The 14149-nt window shown below is 44.4% G+C and overlaps 2 protein-coding genes across 2 annotated transcripts in view; both read right to left on the minus strand.

The window, feature by feature from the left end:
- Nucleotides 1–2230: 2230 nt before the first annotated feature.
- LOC143956091 (uncharacterized) overlaps nucleotides 2231–14149 on the minus strand; it is a 67073-nt gene continuing 55154 nt past the window's right edge. Inside the window, exon 3 of the mRNA XM_077466222.1 lies at nucleotides 2231–3505. Coding sequence (XP_077322348.1) covers nucleotides 2394–3505 — 1112 coding nt within the window. The 3' untranslated portion in view covers nucleotides 2231–2393. The remainder of the gene's footprint in view (nucleotides 3506–14149) is intronic.
- On the minus strand, nucleotides 7034–8638 carry LOC143956006 (uncharacterized). Its single transcript, XM_077466135.1, has 2 exons — nucleotides 8132–8638; nucleotides 7034–8003 (listed from the first exon to the last, which is right to left on the minus strand). The coding sequence occupies exons 1-2, from the start codon at nucleotides 8366–8368 to the stop codon at nucleotides 7800–7802; spliced, it is 441 nt and encodes a 146-aa protein (XP_077322261.1). The 5' UTR covers nucleotides 8369–8638; the 3' UTR covers nucleotides 7034–7799.

Below are 14149 nucleotides of genomic sequence, written 5' to 3' on the forward strand. Positions count from 1 at the left end.
AGGATATACTCCTGACCACTGCACTCTATACCCATTATCATTTAATAGGCAAGCATGATGGAGTGTCATCATCCCAATGTATATAGGAAACCAAATATCCTCCAAGCAACAGACGGGACTATAAATCTATAATATATAAATCTATAATATATAACTCTGTAGTCCCGTTGGGTTGCTTGGAGGGCATTTCTGTTTTCTGGTCCCATTATTGAGGGGTTCACTCAACACTGATGACCTGTGAAGGTTTTTTGTAGCGTCTCCTATGAGTAATATTTGGATACAAAGTTTGTCCTCATTGCACCGACACACACAATCTTTTCCTCATTGCAGGAGGAGGGTCTCTCGTTGAAGCCAAAAGAGTGGAATATAGCAGTTGATTTCATTAAGAACCAAGTGTTTCTGATCCCTATAACTTGGGATCCATCCTTTCTGGTAAGAGGCTGCATTTTCCCTATGGATGGATCCCATCCTTTCTTACCAGAAAGGATGGGATCCATCCTCTCTGGTAAGAGGCTGAAAACACAGCATAGGACAGCATGGAATCCTCATGATTCTACACTAAGAATAATAATGGACCAACTTTGATTATTAATGTGGACTTTACACATGTAGAGAATTTGTTTACTTTTTCTATTTTTTACCTTATTGGAAATGTATCCTTAGGGTTGCGCACTTTCTTCTATACACAGTATATAAATCTATACTATATCAATCTATATAAATCTATAGCACATAAATCTATAATATATAAATCTATAGCACATAAATATACAATATATAAATCTATAATATATAAATCTATAATATATAACTCTGTAGTCCTGTTGGGTTGCTTGGAGGGTATTTCTGTTTTCTGGTCCCGTTATTGGAGGTTCCCTCTACACTGATGACCTGTGAAGGCTTTTATAGCGTCTCCTATGAGTAATATTTGGATACAAAGTTTGTCCTCATTGCACCGACACACAATCTTTTCCTCATTGCAGGAGGAGGGGTCTCTCGAAGCCAAGAGTGGAATATCACAGTTGGTTTCCTTAAGAACCAAGCGTGTCTGATCCCTGTAACTTGGGATCCATCCTTTCTGGTAAGAGGCTGAATTTTCCCTATGGATGGATCCCATCAGAAAGGATGGGGTCCATCCTTTCTGGTAAGAGGCTGAAAACACACCATAGGACAGCATGGAATCTCATGATTCTACACTAAGAACAATAATGGACCAACTTTGATTATTAATGTGGACTTTACACATGTAGAGAATTTGTTTACTTTTTCTATTTTTTACCTTATTGGAAATTCATCCTTAGGGTTGCGCACTTTCTACTATACACAGTATATAAATCTATATTATATCAATCTATATAAATCTATAAAATAAATCTATAATATATAAATCTATAGCACATAAATATACAATATATAAATCTATAATATATAACTCTGTAGTCCCGTTGGGTTGCTTGGAGGGTATTTTCTGGGCCCGTTATTGGGGGTTCCCTCTACACTGATGACCTGTGAAGGCTTTTTGTTGCGTCTCCTATGAGCAATATTTGGATACAAAGTTTGTCCTCATTGCACCGACACACACAATCTTTTCCTCATTGCAGGAGGGGTCTCTCGTTGAAGCCAAAAGAGTGGAATATCACAGTTGGTTTCATTAAGAACCAAGCATGTCTGATCCCTATAACTTGGGATCCATCCTTTCTGGTAAGAGGCTGAATTTTCCCTATGGATGGATTCCATCCTTTCTTACCAGACTTTGGGATCCATCCTTTCTGGTAAGAGGCTGAATTTTCCCTATGGATGGATCCAATCCTTTCTGGTAAGAGGCTGAAAACACACTAAGAACAATAATGGACCAACTTTGATTATTAATGTGGACTTTACACATGTAGAGAATTTGTTTACTTTTTCTATTTTTTACCTTATTGGAAATTCATCCTTAGGGTTGCGCACTTTCTTCTATACACAGTATATAAATATATAATATAGCAATCTATATAAATCTTTAACATAAATCTATAATATATAAATCTATAGCACATAAATATACAATATATAAATCTATAAAATCTAACTCTGTAGTCCCGTTGGGTTGCTTGGAGGGTATTTCTGTTTTCTGGGCCCGTTATTGGGGGTTCCCTCTACACTGATGACCTGTGAAGGCTTTTATAGCGTCTCCTATGAGTAATATTTGGATACAAAGTTTGTCCTCATTGCACCGACACACACAATCTTTTCCTCATTCAATACAATTTTTATTATCATTTTACTTTTAACAAGACTGCAGTCATCAAATCAGGAAATAGTAAAGGTCGAAATCCAACGAATACACCTCGAGGGTTGTGTGGGACCCCCTGATGTACAGGAAGACAGGACTTCAGCGAGGAACATTTCCCTCACTCAGGACAGGGATACAGCTTCTCCCCCCCTGTGTGAGATCTCTGATGTGCGTTAAGACCGGACTTCTGTGAAAAACATTTCCCGCACTCAGGACAGGAATACGGCTTCTCCCCCGTGTGCAATCTGTGATGTGTGTAAAGATTGGACTTCCGAGAAAAACATTTCCCGCACTCGGGACAGGGAAACGGCTTCTCCCCCGTGTGGGAGCTCTGATGAGCGTTAAGACCGGACTTCTGTGAAAAACATTTCCCGCACACAGGACAGGAATACGGCTTCTCCCCCGTGTGCAATCTGTGATGTTTGAAAAGGCTGGCCTTTTCTGAAAAACATTTCCCGCAATCGGCACAGGAATAGGGCTTCTCCCCCGTGTGAGACCTTCGGTGTTTGGTGAGATTGGATTTCCTTGAAAAACATTTCCCGCAATCGAAACAGATATACGGTTTTTCCCCCGTGTGACACCTTTGATGTGTGGCAAGTTTTGATTTTCTTATAAAACATTTTCCGCACTCAGAACAGGAATACAGCTTCTCACCCGTGTGAAATCTCTGATGATTACAAAGATCAGATGTGTTTGAAAAACATTTACCGCACTCAGCACAGGAATACGGCTTCTCAGTCAAGTGAGACCTCTGATGTATGGTAAGAAGGGACTTCTGTGAAAACATTTTCCCACACTCAGGACAGGAAAATGGCTTCTCCCCTGTGTGAGATCTCTGATGTATGATAAGTACTGATTTTTGTACAAAAGATTTTCCACACTCAGGACAGGAATACGGCTTATCCCCCGTGTGAGACCTTTGGTGTCTGTTGAGGTCTGATTTCCCTGAAAAGCATTTCCCGCACTCAGGACAAGAATACGGCTTCTCCCCCGTGTGAGCCCTTTGGTGTCTGTTGAGGTCTGATTTCCCTGAAAAACATTTCCCGCACTCAGAACAGAAATATGGTTTTTCCCCCGTGTGAGATCTCTGATGTCTGTATAGATGTGACGTCTGTGAAAAACATTTCCCGCACTCAGGACAAGAATACGGCTTCTCTCCCGTGTGCAATCTCTGATGAATATAAAGTTCGGACTTCTTTGAAAAACATTTCCCGCATTCAAGGCAGGAATGTGGCTTCTCACCTGTGTGAGATCTTTTATGCGCATTAAGAGTGAATTTATAACGAAAACACTTCCCGCACTCAGGACAGGAAAACTTCTTTTCTGCTGGAAGGACGGCACCGTCCCGCACAGTCTGAGGTTCCTCAGGATAAGAGGAATACGATGGTCTGGCACCGTCCCGCACAGTCTGAGGTTCCTCGGGATAAGAGGAATACGATGGTCCGGCACCGTCCCGCACAGTCTGAGGTTCCTCGGGATAAGAGGAATACGATGGTCCGGCACCGTCCCGCACAGTCTGAGGTTCCTCGGGATAAGAGGAATACGATGGTACGGCACCGTCCCTCACAGTCTGAGGTTCCTCGGGATAAGAGGAATACGATGGTCCGGCACCGTCCCGCACAGTCTGAGGTTCCTCAGGATAAGAGGAATACGATGGTCCGGCACCGTCCCGCACAGTCTGAGGTTCCTCGGGATAAGAGGAATACGATGGTCCATCTACACTGTGTGGTGCCGGATGGACATTTGAGGTAGTCGGGTTTTCTCCTGGACTATACTGTGTGATGTCCTCATCTTCTACTTTACAGTCTGGAGACAAAGTGAGACAATCCTCTGAGGTTTTCCTCATCTCCCGTCCATCTACTAAAATAGAAATACAAAGATTATTACTAGACATCAGATGATTGGTTCATTTAAATCAAGTGGTTTTCCTCTTAAGGTGGCTTGATGGATAATCTACAGCAGGGGTTGGCCGGGCCGATGGGTAGATCGTGAATACATTGTTGATTTGCCAGCCCCCACCCTAAACCAGGACTCCGCCCACATCAGGCAGCTTTGTCTCTGAGGATCATTCAAAAGTCATTCAAATTATACATATTATATTCCAGGCCACAGATACGATTACAATTTTAGTATCTACTGACCTAATGATAATTCTGTAATAAGGTAAAAATATAAAGGTTGTGACTTAGGACAAATTATAAGTAGAATTGTTTAACCACTTTAGCCCCGGACCATTTGGCTTATTATTACTAGACATGAGCTGATTGGTTCCCCTAAACCAGGACTCCGCCCACATCAGGCAGCTTTGTCTCTGAGGATCTTACAATTCCCCCCTCAAGGTAACTAGTAAATGGGTCCTCTGATCTCCTACCAGATCATTTCTTTATTCATGGACCTTAGTCAGAGAGGGAGGAAACAACGAGAACTGTCTTCTATAGGAGTGACAGTGATGAGGGGATTATAGGACGAGTGTCCCCTCCCCCTCTATCACTCACTGTTTCGAATGCTTAGGCAAAATCCAGATACACCACATCCACTGACCTACCCCTGTCTAGAATGTTAACAGATAGGTCTGGCAGGAACAACCCTTCGTAAACCCATGCTGGTTACTACTAATGATACTGTTTTCATCTGCAAACTCTTGGATATAGTCCCTTATCATCTCCTCCAATAATTTACATACTATTAATGTTAGGCTGACCGGCCTGTAGTTCCCCCAGAATATGTCTCTGCTCTTTTTTAAACATTGGTACCACGTTGGCTTTTCTCCAATCAGCTGGTACCATTCCTGTCAGTATGCTTCCCACAAACATTAGGAATAATGGTCTGGCTGTAACCCAACTAAGTTCTTTGAGGACTCTCGGGTGTAAGCCATCCGGTCCTGGTGATTTATTTGTGTTAAGCTCTTCTAGTCTTTTATTGACTCCGGCCTCTGTTAGCCACAAGAGTACGTCCTGTGATGTGTTATTAACAATACTGTCGTGGTCGGTATACCCCTCCTTTTCCTGTATATAGACTGAGAAGAAGGCATTTGGTACAGTTTCCTTCTCTGTGTCATCTATAACCATCCTCCCACCCTTGTCTTTTATGTGTGCAATGTGCTCTGATTTTGCTTTTTTACTGTTAATATATCTAAAAAATTCCTTGGGATTTTTTTTTTTTACTTTCCTCTGCTATGTGTCTCTCGTAGTCTTTTGCATTCTTACACTTTTTATTGCATTCCATGTAGTGTTGGAATGCTGACAATGCCCCCTCTGCTTTATATTTTCTAAAGACCATTTTCTTACTCTTTAATAAGACTTTTTTACGTTACAATTTAGCTACTCAGGTTTAACCTTCTCTCTTCTATATTTATTGCTCATTGGAAAGCAATGTGTGAGACCTTTGTTTAATATGTTCCTAAAACATTCCCATTTTTTTTTCCTGTGTTCAATGTTTCTAGGATTTGGTCCCAATTGATATGTCATGTAGTATTGGACACAGTTCAGAAAAGTTTGCCCGTTTGAAATTTAGAGTTCTTGTGCTGCCATCATGCATTCCTTTCCTATGATTTACACCAGGGGTCTCCAAACTTTCTAAGCAAAGGGCCATTTTATTGTCCTTAAGGCTTTTGTGGGGCCAGACTATGGCCATTGGGAGCAGAAAAGGTCTCGATGTCAATGGAAAAAAAAAAAAACAATTCCCCATCTTTGGTGTCAGTGGGAGACATTGTGCCCTATCGGTGTCATTGGGAGGAATTTTGCCCCATTATTAGTATCATTGGGAGGAATTTTGCCCCATTATTAGTATCATTGGGAGGAATTTTGATCCATTATTAGTATCATTGAGAGGAATTGTCTCCCTTTATTGGGGTCAAGTGAATTATGCCCCATTGTTGGGATCAATGGATGAAATAGTGCCCCAGGGGCCAGATAAAACAAGCAAAGGGCTGCATCTGCCCCCCCCCCCCCCCCCCGGGCCGCAGTTTGAAGACCACTGATTTACACTAAATGTGTTGATCCCGTGAACCCTAGATCCCAAGTTGTCTCATATTGCCACATCTGAGATCAGACTTGGATCGTTCGTAATTAATAGATGCAATAGCAATGCATTCTTTCTAGTCGGGGGGAGTCCACCAATCGGGACATGAAGTTGTCCTGTAAGACATTCATGAAATGACGGGCCTTTAATGAGTGAGCTGTCCCCCTCTGCCCAGTCAATGTCTGGACAATGGAAGTCCCCCATTATGATGACATTTCCCTGCCTCACCGCTATTTATAACTGTGATCGTAGGTCCAGCTCCTCCTTCAGCTTGGGGGGGGGCCTGTAACATACCCAACTATTAATCTCCCACTTACTTCTTCTCTTTGGAGTCCTACCCACAAGGTTTCCACCTCCCCCTCCTCATGGCATTCACACTCTCTGCCACCCTTACGTCGTTTTTGATATACAGACACACCCCTCCCCCCCTCTTCTACCTTCCAATACAAGGAATACCCCTGGATATTTGCCAGCCAGTCGCGTGAGCCGTCAAGCCAAGTTTCTGTTATTCCCGCAAAGTCTAGGTCCTCCTCGTGTAATAGCAGCTCCTCCATTTTGTTAGCCTCTCAGTGTTGTATGAGTGCAAATTAATTTCTCCTTGTGTTTTCTCAGGCTTTGTTCTTGGTTTGTCCACTCACACCCCCCACCCCCCCCCCCCCCCCACTACCGCTATATCATCACTACTGGCTCCACTATTACCCTCTGTCCTTTGCTCACCTCCGGCTGTCGTTCCCTCTGAACTCCACCCCCCCCCCCCCACCAACAGCTAGTTTAAAAGCCCCTTCAACTTTGCGGCCATCTTTCTTCCCAATAGAGCTGAACTATCCCCATTAAGGTGCAGCCCGTCCATAATAAAGAGCCGGTAACCGACTGAGAATTCAGCCCAGTTCTCACCGAACCCGTCCTTCCTACACCAGTTCCTCAGCCATTTGTTCAGCTCCCTGATCTTCTGCTGCCTCTGTGGTGTGGCTCGAGGCACAGGTAGCATTTCTGAGAAAACCACTTTGGAGGTCCTTTTCTTCAATCCACCTTCCTCTTAATGTCATTGGTTCCAATGTGTACCATGACCGCTGGGTCCACCCCAGCCCCGCCCAATAATCTGCCCACTCCGATCCATGATGTACCGATAAGCAACATGTAAAAGTCTGCGCTCCAATCACATCATCAGATATAAAATGTCCAGCTGGTAGGAAATGGGTGTAACAAAATAGAATACATATTATGTGTATATATAGCAGTGGGGGGAGGGGAGAGAGCAGAAGTCAGGACTATGTAATGTACAATATAAATGGTTTATGATAGGATTAGCAATGCCTATGGTGAAAATCAACATTTTGCTGCCAGCTGATCCCCAGAATCTCCATAAATCCAGTCTAGATCCATAAATTGTGTCGGCAGCACAGAGAAGGAAGATTATCGGAGAGAAATCCAGGAATACAGGACGGGGAACACAGCTCAGGAAAGTGACCAGGGGATTACAGGCTGATATCACCCAGCCCCCGCCCTACTCTGGACCAATCAGTGAGCAGTATGGGTGGAGGAATGTATTTAGTGTTAATGACCCACCTGTGCTGATCTCTGTAGGAGTGTCCTCCTCTATAAATGTCCCCGTTATTCCATCCTCCTCCATAGACTGCGGATCATCCCTCACACACCTCTCTTCTTCTTCTGATTTCACCTCAACTTTTATATCCATTGGATCTTCACCCTAAACCAAGGAAAAAGATAGAAAATGTCATCTATAAAATATAAGCTTTAATATTGTGACATAATATTTAAAAAAAATTCACACATTGTCTCTAGGAGTCCATGTTCTAGATACTCCGTCCCACCAACCTTGTAATGGTGGGGGATGGTGTGACCTTCCTGTGTGGAATCCCGGGAATACAGAGGACGGGGACATCTCTCTGGTGGGTTCCTGTATCTGGATGACTCCTCCATGGTGTCCTGGTACAGATCTTTGTGTTCTTCCTCCATCACCCCATCCTCATCATCCTCCTCTTTTATCTCTTCTTTCACCTGAACTTTAGGATCTCTCAGGTTTCCACTCTGAATATATAATAAAAATGACATCAATGGTAACAATGCAGATAATGTACAGATCCTAATGATACTATCAGTGATTGTTCCTCATCTACCTGATGATGGTGGGGGATGGTGTGACCTTCCTGTGTGGAATCCCGGGAATACAGAGGACGGGGACATCTCTCTGGTGGGTTCCTGGTATTTGGTGGCTCCATCATATCCTTGTGTCCTTCAGAAAACGCCTCCATCACTCCATACTCCTCATCCTCCTCTTTATACTCTTCTTTAACAACAATATTATCATCCCCGAGGTTTCCACTCTGAATATATAATAAAATATTCATTGTAATAAACATGCTGTGTATAAATCATGACTACCAATAATTGTTCCTCACCTACCTGGTGATGGTGGGGGATGGTGTGACCTTCCTGTGTGGAATCCCGGGAATACAGAGGACGGGGACATCTCTCTGGTGGGTTCCCATTACTGGATCCATCTGTAGGAAACACACACACTGACTGAATACATTGTTTCTATGTGTTTATCAGATGATGGGGGATCTAGGTGGAGCCTCCGTACTGCTCTCTCCTTTACAATAAAGTCTCCTCTTACCCGGTGATGTGAGGGGCGGCTGATTGTCCATCATGACGTCCTTGTAGAGATCCTTGTGTCCTTCTAAATACTCCCACTCCTCCATGGAGAAATAGACAGTGACATCCTGACACCTTATAGGAACCTGACACACACAATGATACAGTCAATCATCCACCTCTAAATAAAGCCCCCACCCCGTATCATTGCATAATCCGTTATATATACTGAAGTATAAACTGAAAAGGTAAAATTGATGGAACAACGACACATCTCCTATATGAAGAGAATGTTCCGGCCCCGTAAGTGGGGGAATGTTGTGCCCCTGAAGGGGGTAATCTAGGTTTCCACACTATATATGTGAGTATCATCATCTGCTGGAGATAAAAGACATCACAGTGACTATGGAGGAAGAGGACGGACATGACGGGGGGTTACTGGGTGTAAATAGAAGATAAAATATTATTACCTCCTCTACTGCCACTTCCAGCTTTGTCTCCTCTCTACTTCTTCCCGACTCACCTCTTACCCGGAACTTCCTGTCTGTACCTGACATCACTTCCTGTCTTCCATAGAGACTTCCTGTCTGGGTAGAATTGAGATTACCACCTTGTGGAGATCAGAGGAACTGCAGCCCCGAGAAACGTCTCATAGTGTGAACACGGCCTTGTGCTGTGTGTGTATGTACTGTATATCCTTATCGATGGGGTCATCTCCACTCCTATCAAGGGGGAGAGAAATACAGACCTCCCATCTTTTTTAAATGGGAATGAAGAACACCTATTAGCAAATGTATGTAGGCATGGGACACACCCCCTGCCACGCCGCTTTAAAGGAGAATTATGAAAAAAAATTATTGGATTAGTTAAACCCACACATTGTCAGGTCTGCCAGGAAATTCCAACTGCCTCTCCAGTTTCCTGACCGGTAGTCTTGTTATCCCAGTATCAGGTGGAGAGACAGTTGAGATCCTGCAGCCAGAATAAAGGGACCGCAATAGATGGTGAAAACAGCCTAACAGGGAGCCATCAATAAATAACTCACGAGTTAGTAGAGGCCGAAGACAGGAACCCGGTGGGTGAAAGGACAGCGGACCAAGGCAGAATTACACAGGGGTCAACCAGAAGGCACGGTCAAGGCAGGGTCGAGATCAGAGTAAATCCAAGGGGTAATCCAAGAATCAGAGTCAGGAACGAGCAAAGTCAGCAACCAGAAGATCAGAGTAAATCCAAGGGGTAATTCAAGAATCAGGGTCAGGAACGAGCAAAGTCAGCAACCAGAAGATCAGAGTAAATCCAAGGGGTAATCCAAAAATCAGAGTCAGGAACGAGCAAAGTCAGCAACCAGAAGATCAGAGTAAATCCAAGGGGTAATCCAAAAATCAGAGTCAGGAACGAGCAAAGTCAGCAACCAGAAGATCAGAGTAAATCCAAGGGGTAATTCAAGAATCAGAGTCAGGAACGAGCAAAGTCAGCAACCAGAAGATCAGAGTAAATCCAAGGGGTAATCCAAGAATCAGAGTCAGGAACAAGCAAAGTCAGCAACCAGAAGATCAGAGTAAATCCAAGGGGTAATCCAAGAATCAGGGTCAGGAACGAGCAAAGTCAGCAACCAGAAGATCAGAGTAAATCCAAGGGGTAATCCAAAAATCAGAGTCAGGAACGAGCAAAGTCAGCAACCAGAAGATCAGAGTAAATCCAAGGGGTAATCCAAGAATCAGGGTCAGGAACAAGCAAAGTCAGCAACCAGAAGATCAGAGTAAATCCAAGGGGTAATCCAAGAATCAGGGTCAGGAACGAGCAAAGTCAGCAACCAGAAGATCAGAGTAAATCCAAGGGGTAATCCAAGAATCAGAGTCAGGAACGAGCAAAGTCAGCAACCAGAAGATCAGAGTAAATCCAAGGGGTAATCCAAGAATTAGAGTCAGGAACGAGCAAAGTCAGCAACCAGAAGATCAGAGTAAATCCAAGGGGTAATCCAAGAATTAGAGTCAGGAACGAGCAAAATCAGCAACCAGAAGATCAGAGTAAATCCAAGGGGTAATCCAAGAATTAGAGTCAGGAACGAGCAAAGTCAGCAACCAGAAGATCAGAGTAAATCCAAGGGGTAATCCAAAAATCAGAGTCAGGAACGAGCAAAGTCAGCAACCAGAAGATCAGAGTAAATCCAAGGGGTAATCCAAAAATCAGAGTCAGGAACGAGCAAAGTCAGCAACCAGAAGATCAGAGTAAATCCAAGGGGTAATCCAAGAATTAGAGTCAGGAACGAGCAAAGTCAGCAACCAGAAGATCAGAGTAAATCCAAGGGGTAATCCAAGAATTAGAGTCAGGAACGAGCAAAGTCAGCAACCAGAAGATCAGAGTAAATCCAAGGGGTAATCCAAAAATCAGAGTCAGGAACGAGCAAAGTCAGCAACCAGAAGATCAGAGTAAATCCAAGGGGTAATCCAAGAATCAGAGTCAGGAACGAGCAAAGTCAGCAACCAGAAGATCAGAGTAAATCCAAGGGGTAATCCAAGAATCAGAGTCAGGAACGAGCAAAGTCAGCAACCAGAAGATCAGAGTAAATCCAAGGGGTAATCCTAGAAATAGAGTCAGGAACGAGCAAAGTCAGCAACCAGAAGATCAGAGTAAATCCAAGGGGTAATCCAAAAATCAGAGTCAGGAACGAGCAAAGTCAGCAACCAGAAGATCAGAGTAAATCCAAGGGGTAATCCAAAAATCAGAGTCAGGAACGAGCAAAGTCAGCAACCAGAAGATCAGAGTAAATCCAAGGGGTAATCCAAGAATTAGAGTCAGGAACGAGCAAAGTCAGCAACCAGAAGATCAGAGTAAATCCAAGGGGTAATCCAAGAATCAGGGTCAGGAACGAGCAAAGTCAGCAACCAGAAGATCAGAGTAAATCCAAGGGGTAATCCAAAAATCAGAGTCAGGAACGAGCAAAGTCAGCAACCAGAAGATCAGAGTAAATCCAAGGGGTAATCCAAAAATCAGAGTCAGGAACGAGCAAAGTCAGCAACCAGAAGATCAGAGTAAATCCAAGGGGTAATCCAAAAATCAGAGTCAGGAACGAGCAAAGTCAGCAACCAGAAGATCAGAGTAAATCCAAGGGGTAATTCAAGAATCAGAGTCAGGAACGAGCAAAGTCAGCAACCAGAAGATCAGAGTAAATCCAAGGGGTAATCCAAAAATCAGAGTCAGGAACGAGCAAAGTCAGCAACCAGAAGATCAGAGTAAATCCAAGGGGTAATCCAAAAATCAGAGTCAGGAACGAGCAAAGTCAGCAACCAGAAGATCAGAGTAAATCCAAGGGGTAATCCAAGAATCAGAGTCAGGAACGAGCAAAGTCAGCAACCAGAAGATCAGAGTAAATCCAAGGGGTAATTCAAGAATCAGGGTCAGGAACGAGCAAAGTCAGCAACCAGAAACAAATGGCATCCACCAAACTAGCACCAACAGGAACCCATACTAGGGCAAGGACAGGAAGGGAAAGTGAAAATTTATAGGGTCACTGACTCATCCTTGATGCTTTCCGCCAAACCTTGCCAGAAGGTGGCCATAAGTGCTTCATTGTCCCAGGAAAGCTTAACTGCAAGGGTGCAGAACTGAATAGCGTACTGTCCAATGGTGAGGTTGCCTTGACGGAGGCGAAGAAGTGCCCCTGCAGTGGGCAGCAGAGCAATAAATGCTGTGATATCATGGAATGCAGGATCGACCTTTTCCCACAGCGGAGAGGCCCATGCCAAAGCCTCACCAGAAAGAAAAGACATCCTGCATGCGACCTTGGCCCGACCAGAAGGGAAATTCTGCAGGTGTAATTCCAAATGAATGTTTAGAAACCCATGGCAGGCTTAGGACGGTGCTGGCGATCCTTGGCACCCCAGAAGTTTTGGAACTACATTTCCCATGATGCTGAACTACACTGCAGAGTGCATGAGAAATGTAATTCCAAAACATCTGGGGTGCCGAGGTTCGTCATCATTGCTTTAGGATCTCCAGTGGGGTCAGAAGGTGAAGCGTGGACGACACCACAAGAGTGGTTTGCGGCACGGGGACCACCTGAGGTAAGTCTCCAGGTGCCGGAAACAAAGTTTGGAATTGCTCCACACGAGTGGTTAAAGTCTGGAGGTGACGAATGACTTGACCCTGACTAGATTCTTAAGCAGGGAGCCTTTAGAGAAATTGCTCATGGTTTGCTCATGTCATGGTTTGAGCAGGCTGTCACAATCAGGGGGAAAGATCACCTGGGACTGTAACTCAAGGTCTAGCGACCAACACAACAACTAAACCAATGTACCCGGGTACAGGTCCTCGCAGTGTGACCACAATGCAAACAAAGGTGTGCCAGAGTTGCAGGGTCCAAGGAGCCGCCCAATCTTCACCAGACCCACTGGTGGTGTGGATGTTGCCTTGTGTGGCAGCCCCCCGAGGGTTGTGGCTCTCTAGCTCACCCGTGGGGGCACAGTGCAACCAAATAGCACGCAGGAAGGACACGGGGAGCACACAGAGACTATACTGAGGTAGACACACACAGCAACAGGATATGAGGAACCCACGGACAGAAAGCTAAGGGAATATAATGCACATCCAGAGGGAAACACTGAGAACAAAGACAGGATCAAACAACACACAGAATACGGGGAATCCTTAGCAACAGCAAACTTCAGAGGAACAGGAGGGTCCGGGTTCAGCATGGAGACACGTTTCTCGAACACTAAGCCACGGGTGCAGAGGCCCAATAACACCTAGGTTCAAGGCGGATCTTCAGGAACCTGAGGAGCTTGAACCGGAGGTAAAACCCGGAGCCGGATCAATGGACACGGAACCGTGACACCGAGTGTCTGAACTAACCTCAGCCAAGTCGAACCTCCACCATTTGCAGTATTATTATCGCTGCTAAATGTGGTAGCTTCCCGCTCAGGCTGGTTGATGGGGAGCCAGAGGCTGCAGGCAAAACCTTCATGGGGCCTCCAAAAAAAAAAAAATCACACTAGGCCCTTGAGGTCTGTATGTATTTTAGGAGGCAACCCTATGCAAAATAAAGGAAGAATAAATATGTGGGGTACCCCCAAAATCCATACCGGATCCTCAGCTGAGCATGCAGCCTGACTGGACAGGGAAGGGTGGGGAGTGGGGACAGAGAATGCCTATATAATACATAAATCTATAATATATATGTAGCACCCTGATTTTTAGGCAGGGTTGCTCCTAAATTTACGTGCCAGGACTAGTTGCCTC

The sequence above is a fragment of the Lithobates pipiens genome, unplaced genomic scaffold (assembly GCF_037356315.1).
Source record: "Lithobates pipiens isolate NorthernLeopardFrog02 unplaced genomic scaffold, aLitPip1_a1.2 Scaffold_35, whole genome shotgun sequence".
In the NCBI taxonomy this organism is placed as follows: domain Eukaryota; kingdom Metazoa; phylum Chordata; class Amphibia; order Anura; family Ranidae; genus Lithobates; species Lithobates pipiens.

Coding starts and splice junctions, on each gene's coding strand:
- LOC143956006 (XM_077466135.1), bottom strand. CDS start 8,368: ATGTCATTTTTATTATATATTCAGAGTGGAAACCTGAGAGATCCTAAA. Junction 8,004..8,131: donor CCATCCCCCACCATTACAAG/GTTGGTGGGACG, acceptor TCCTTGGTTTAG/GGTGAAGATCCAATGGATAT.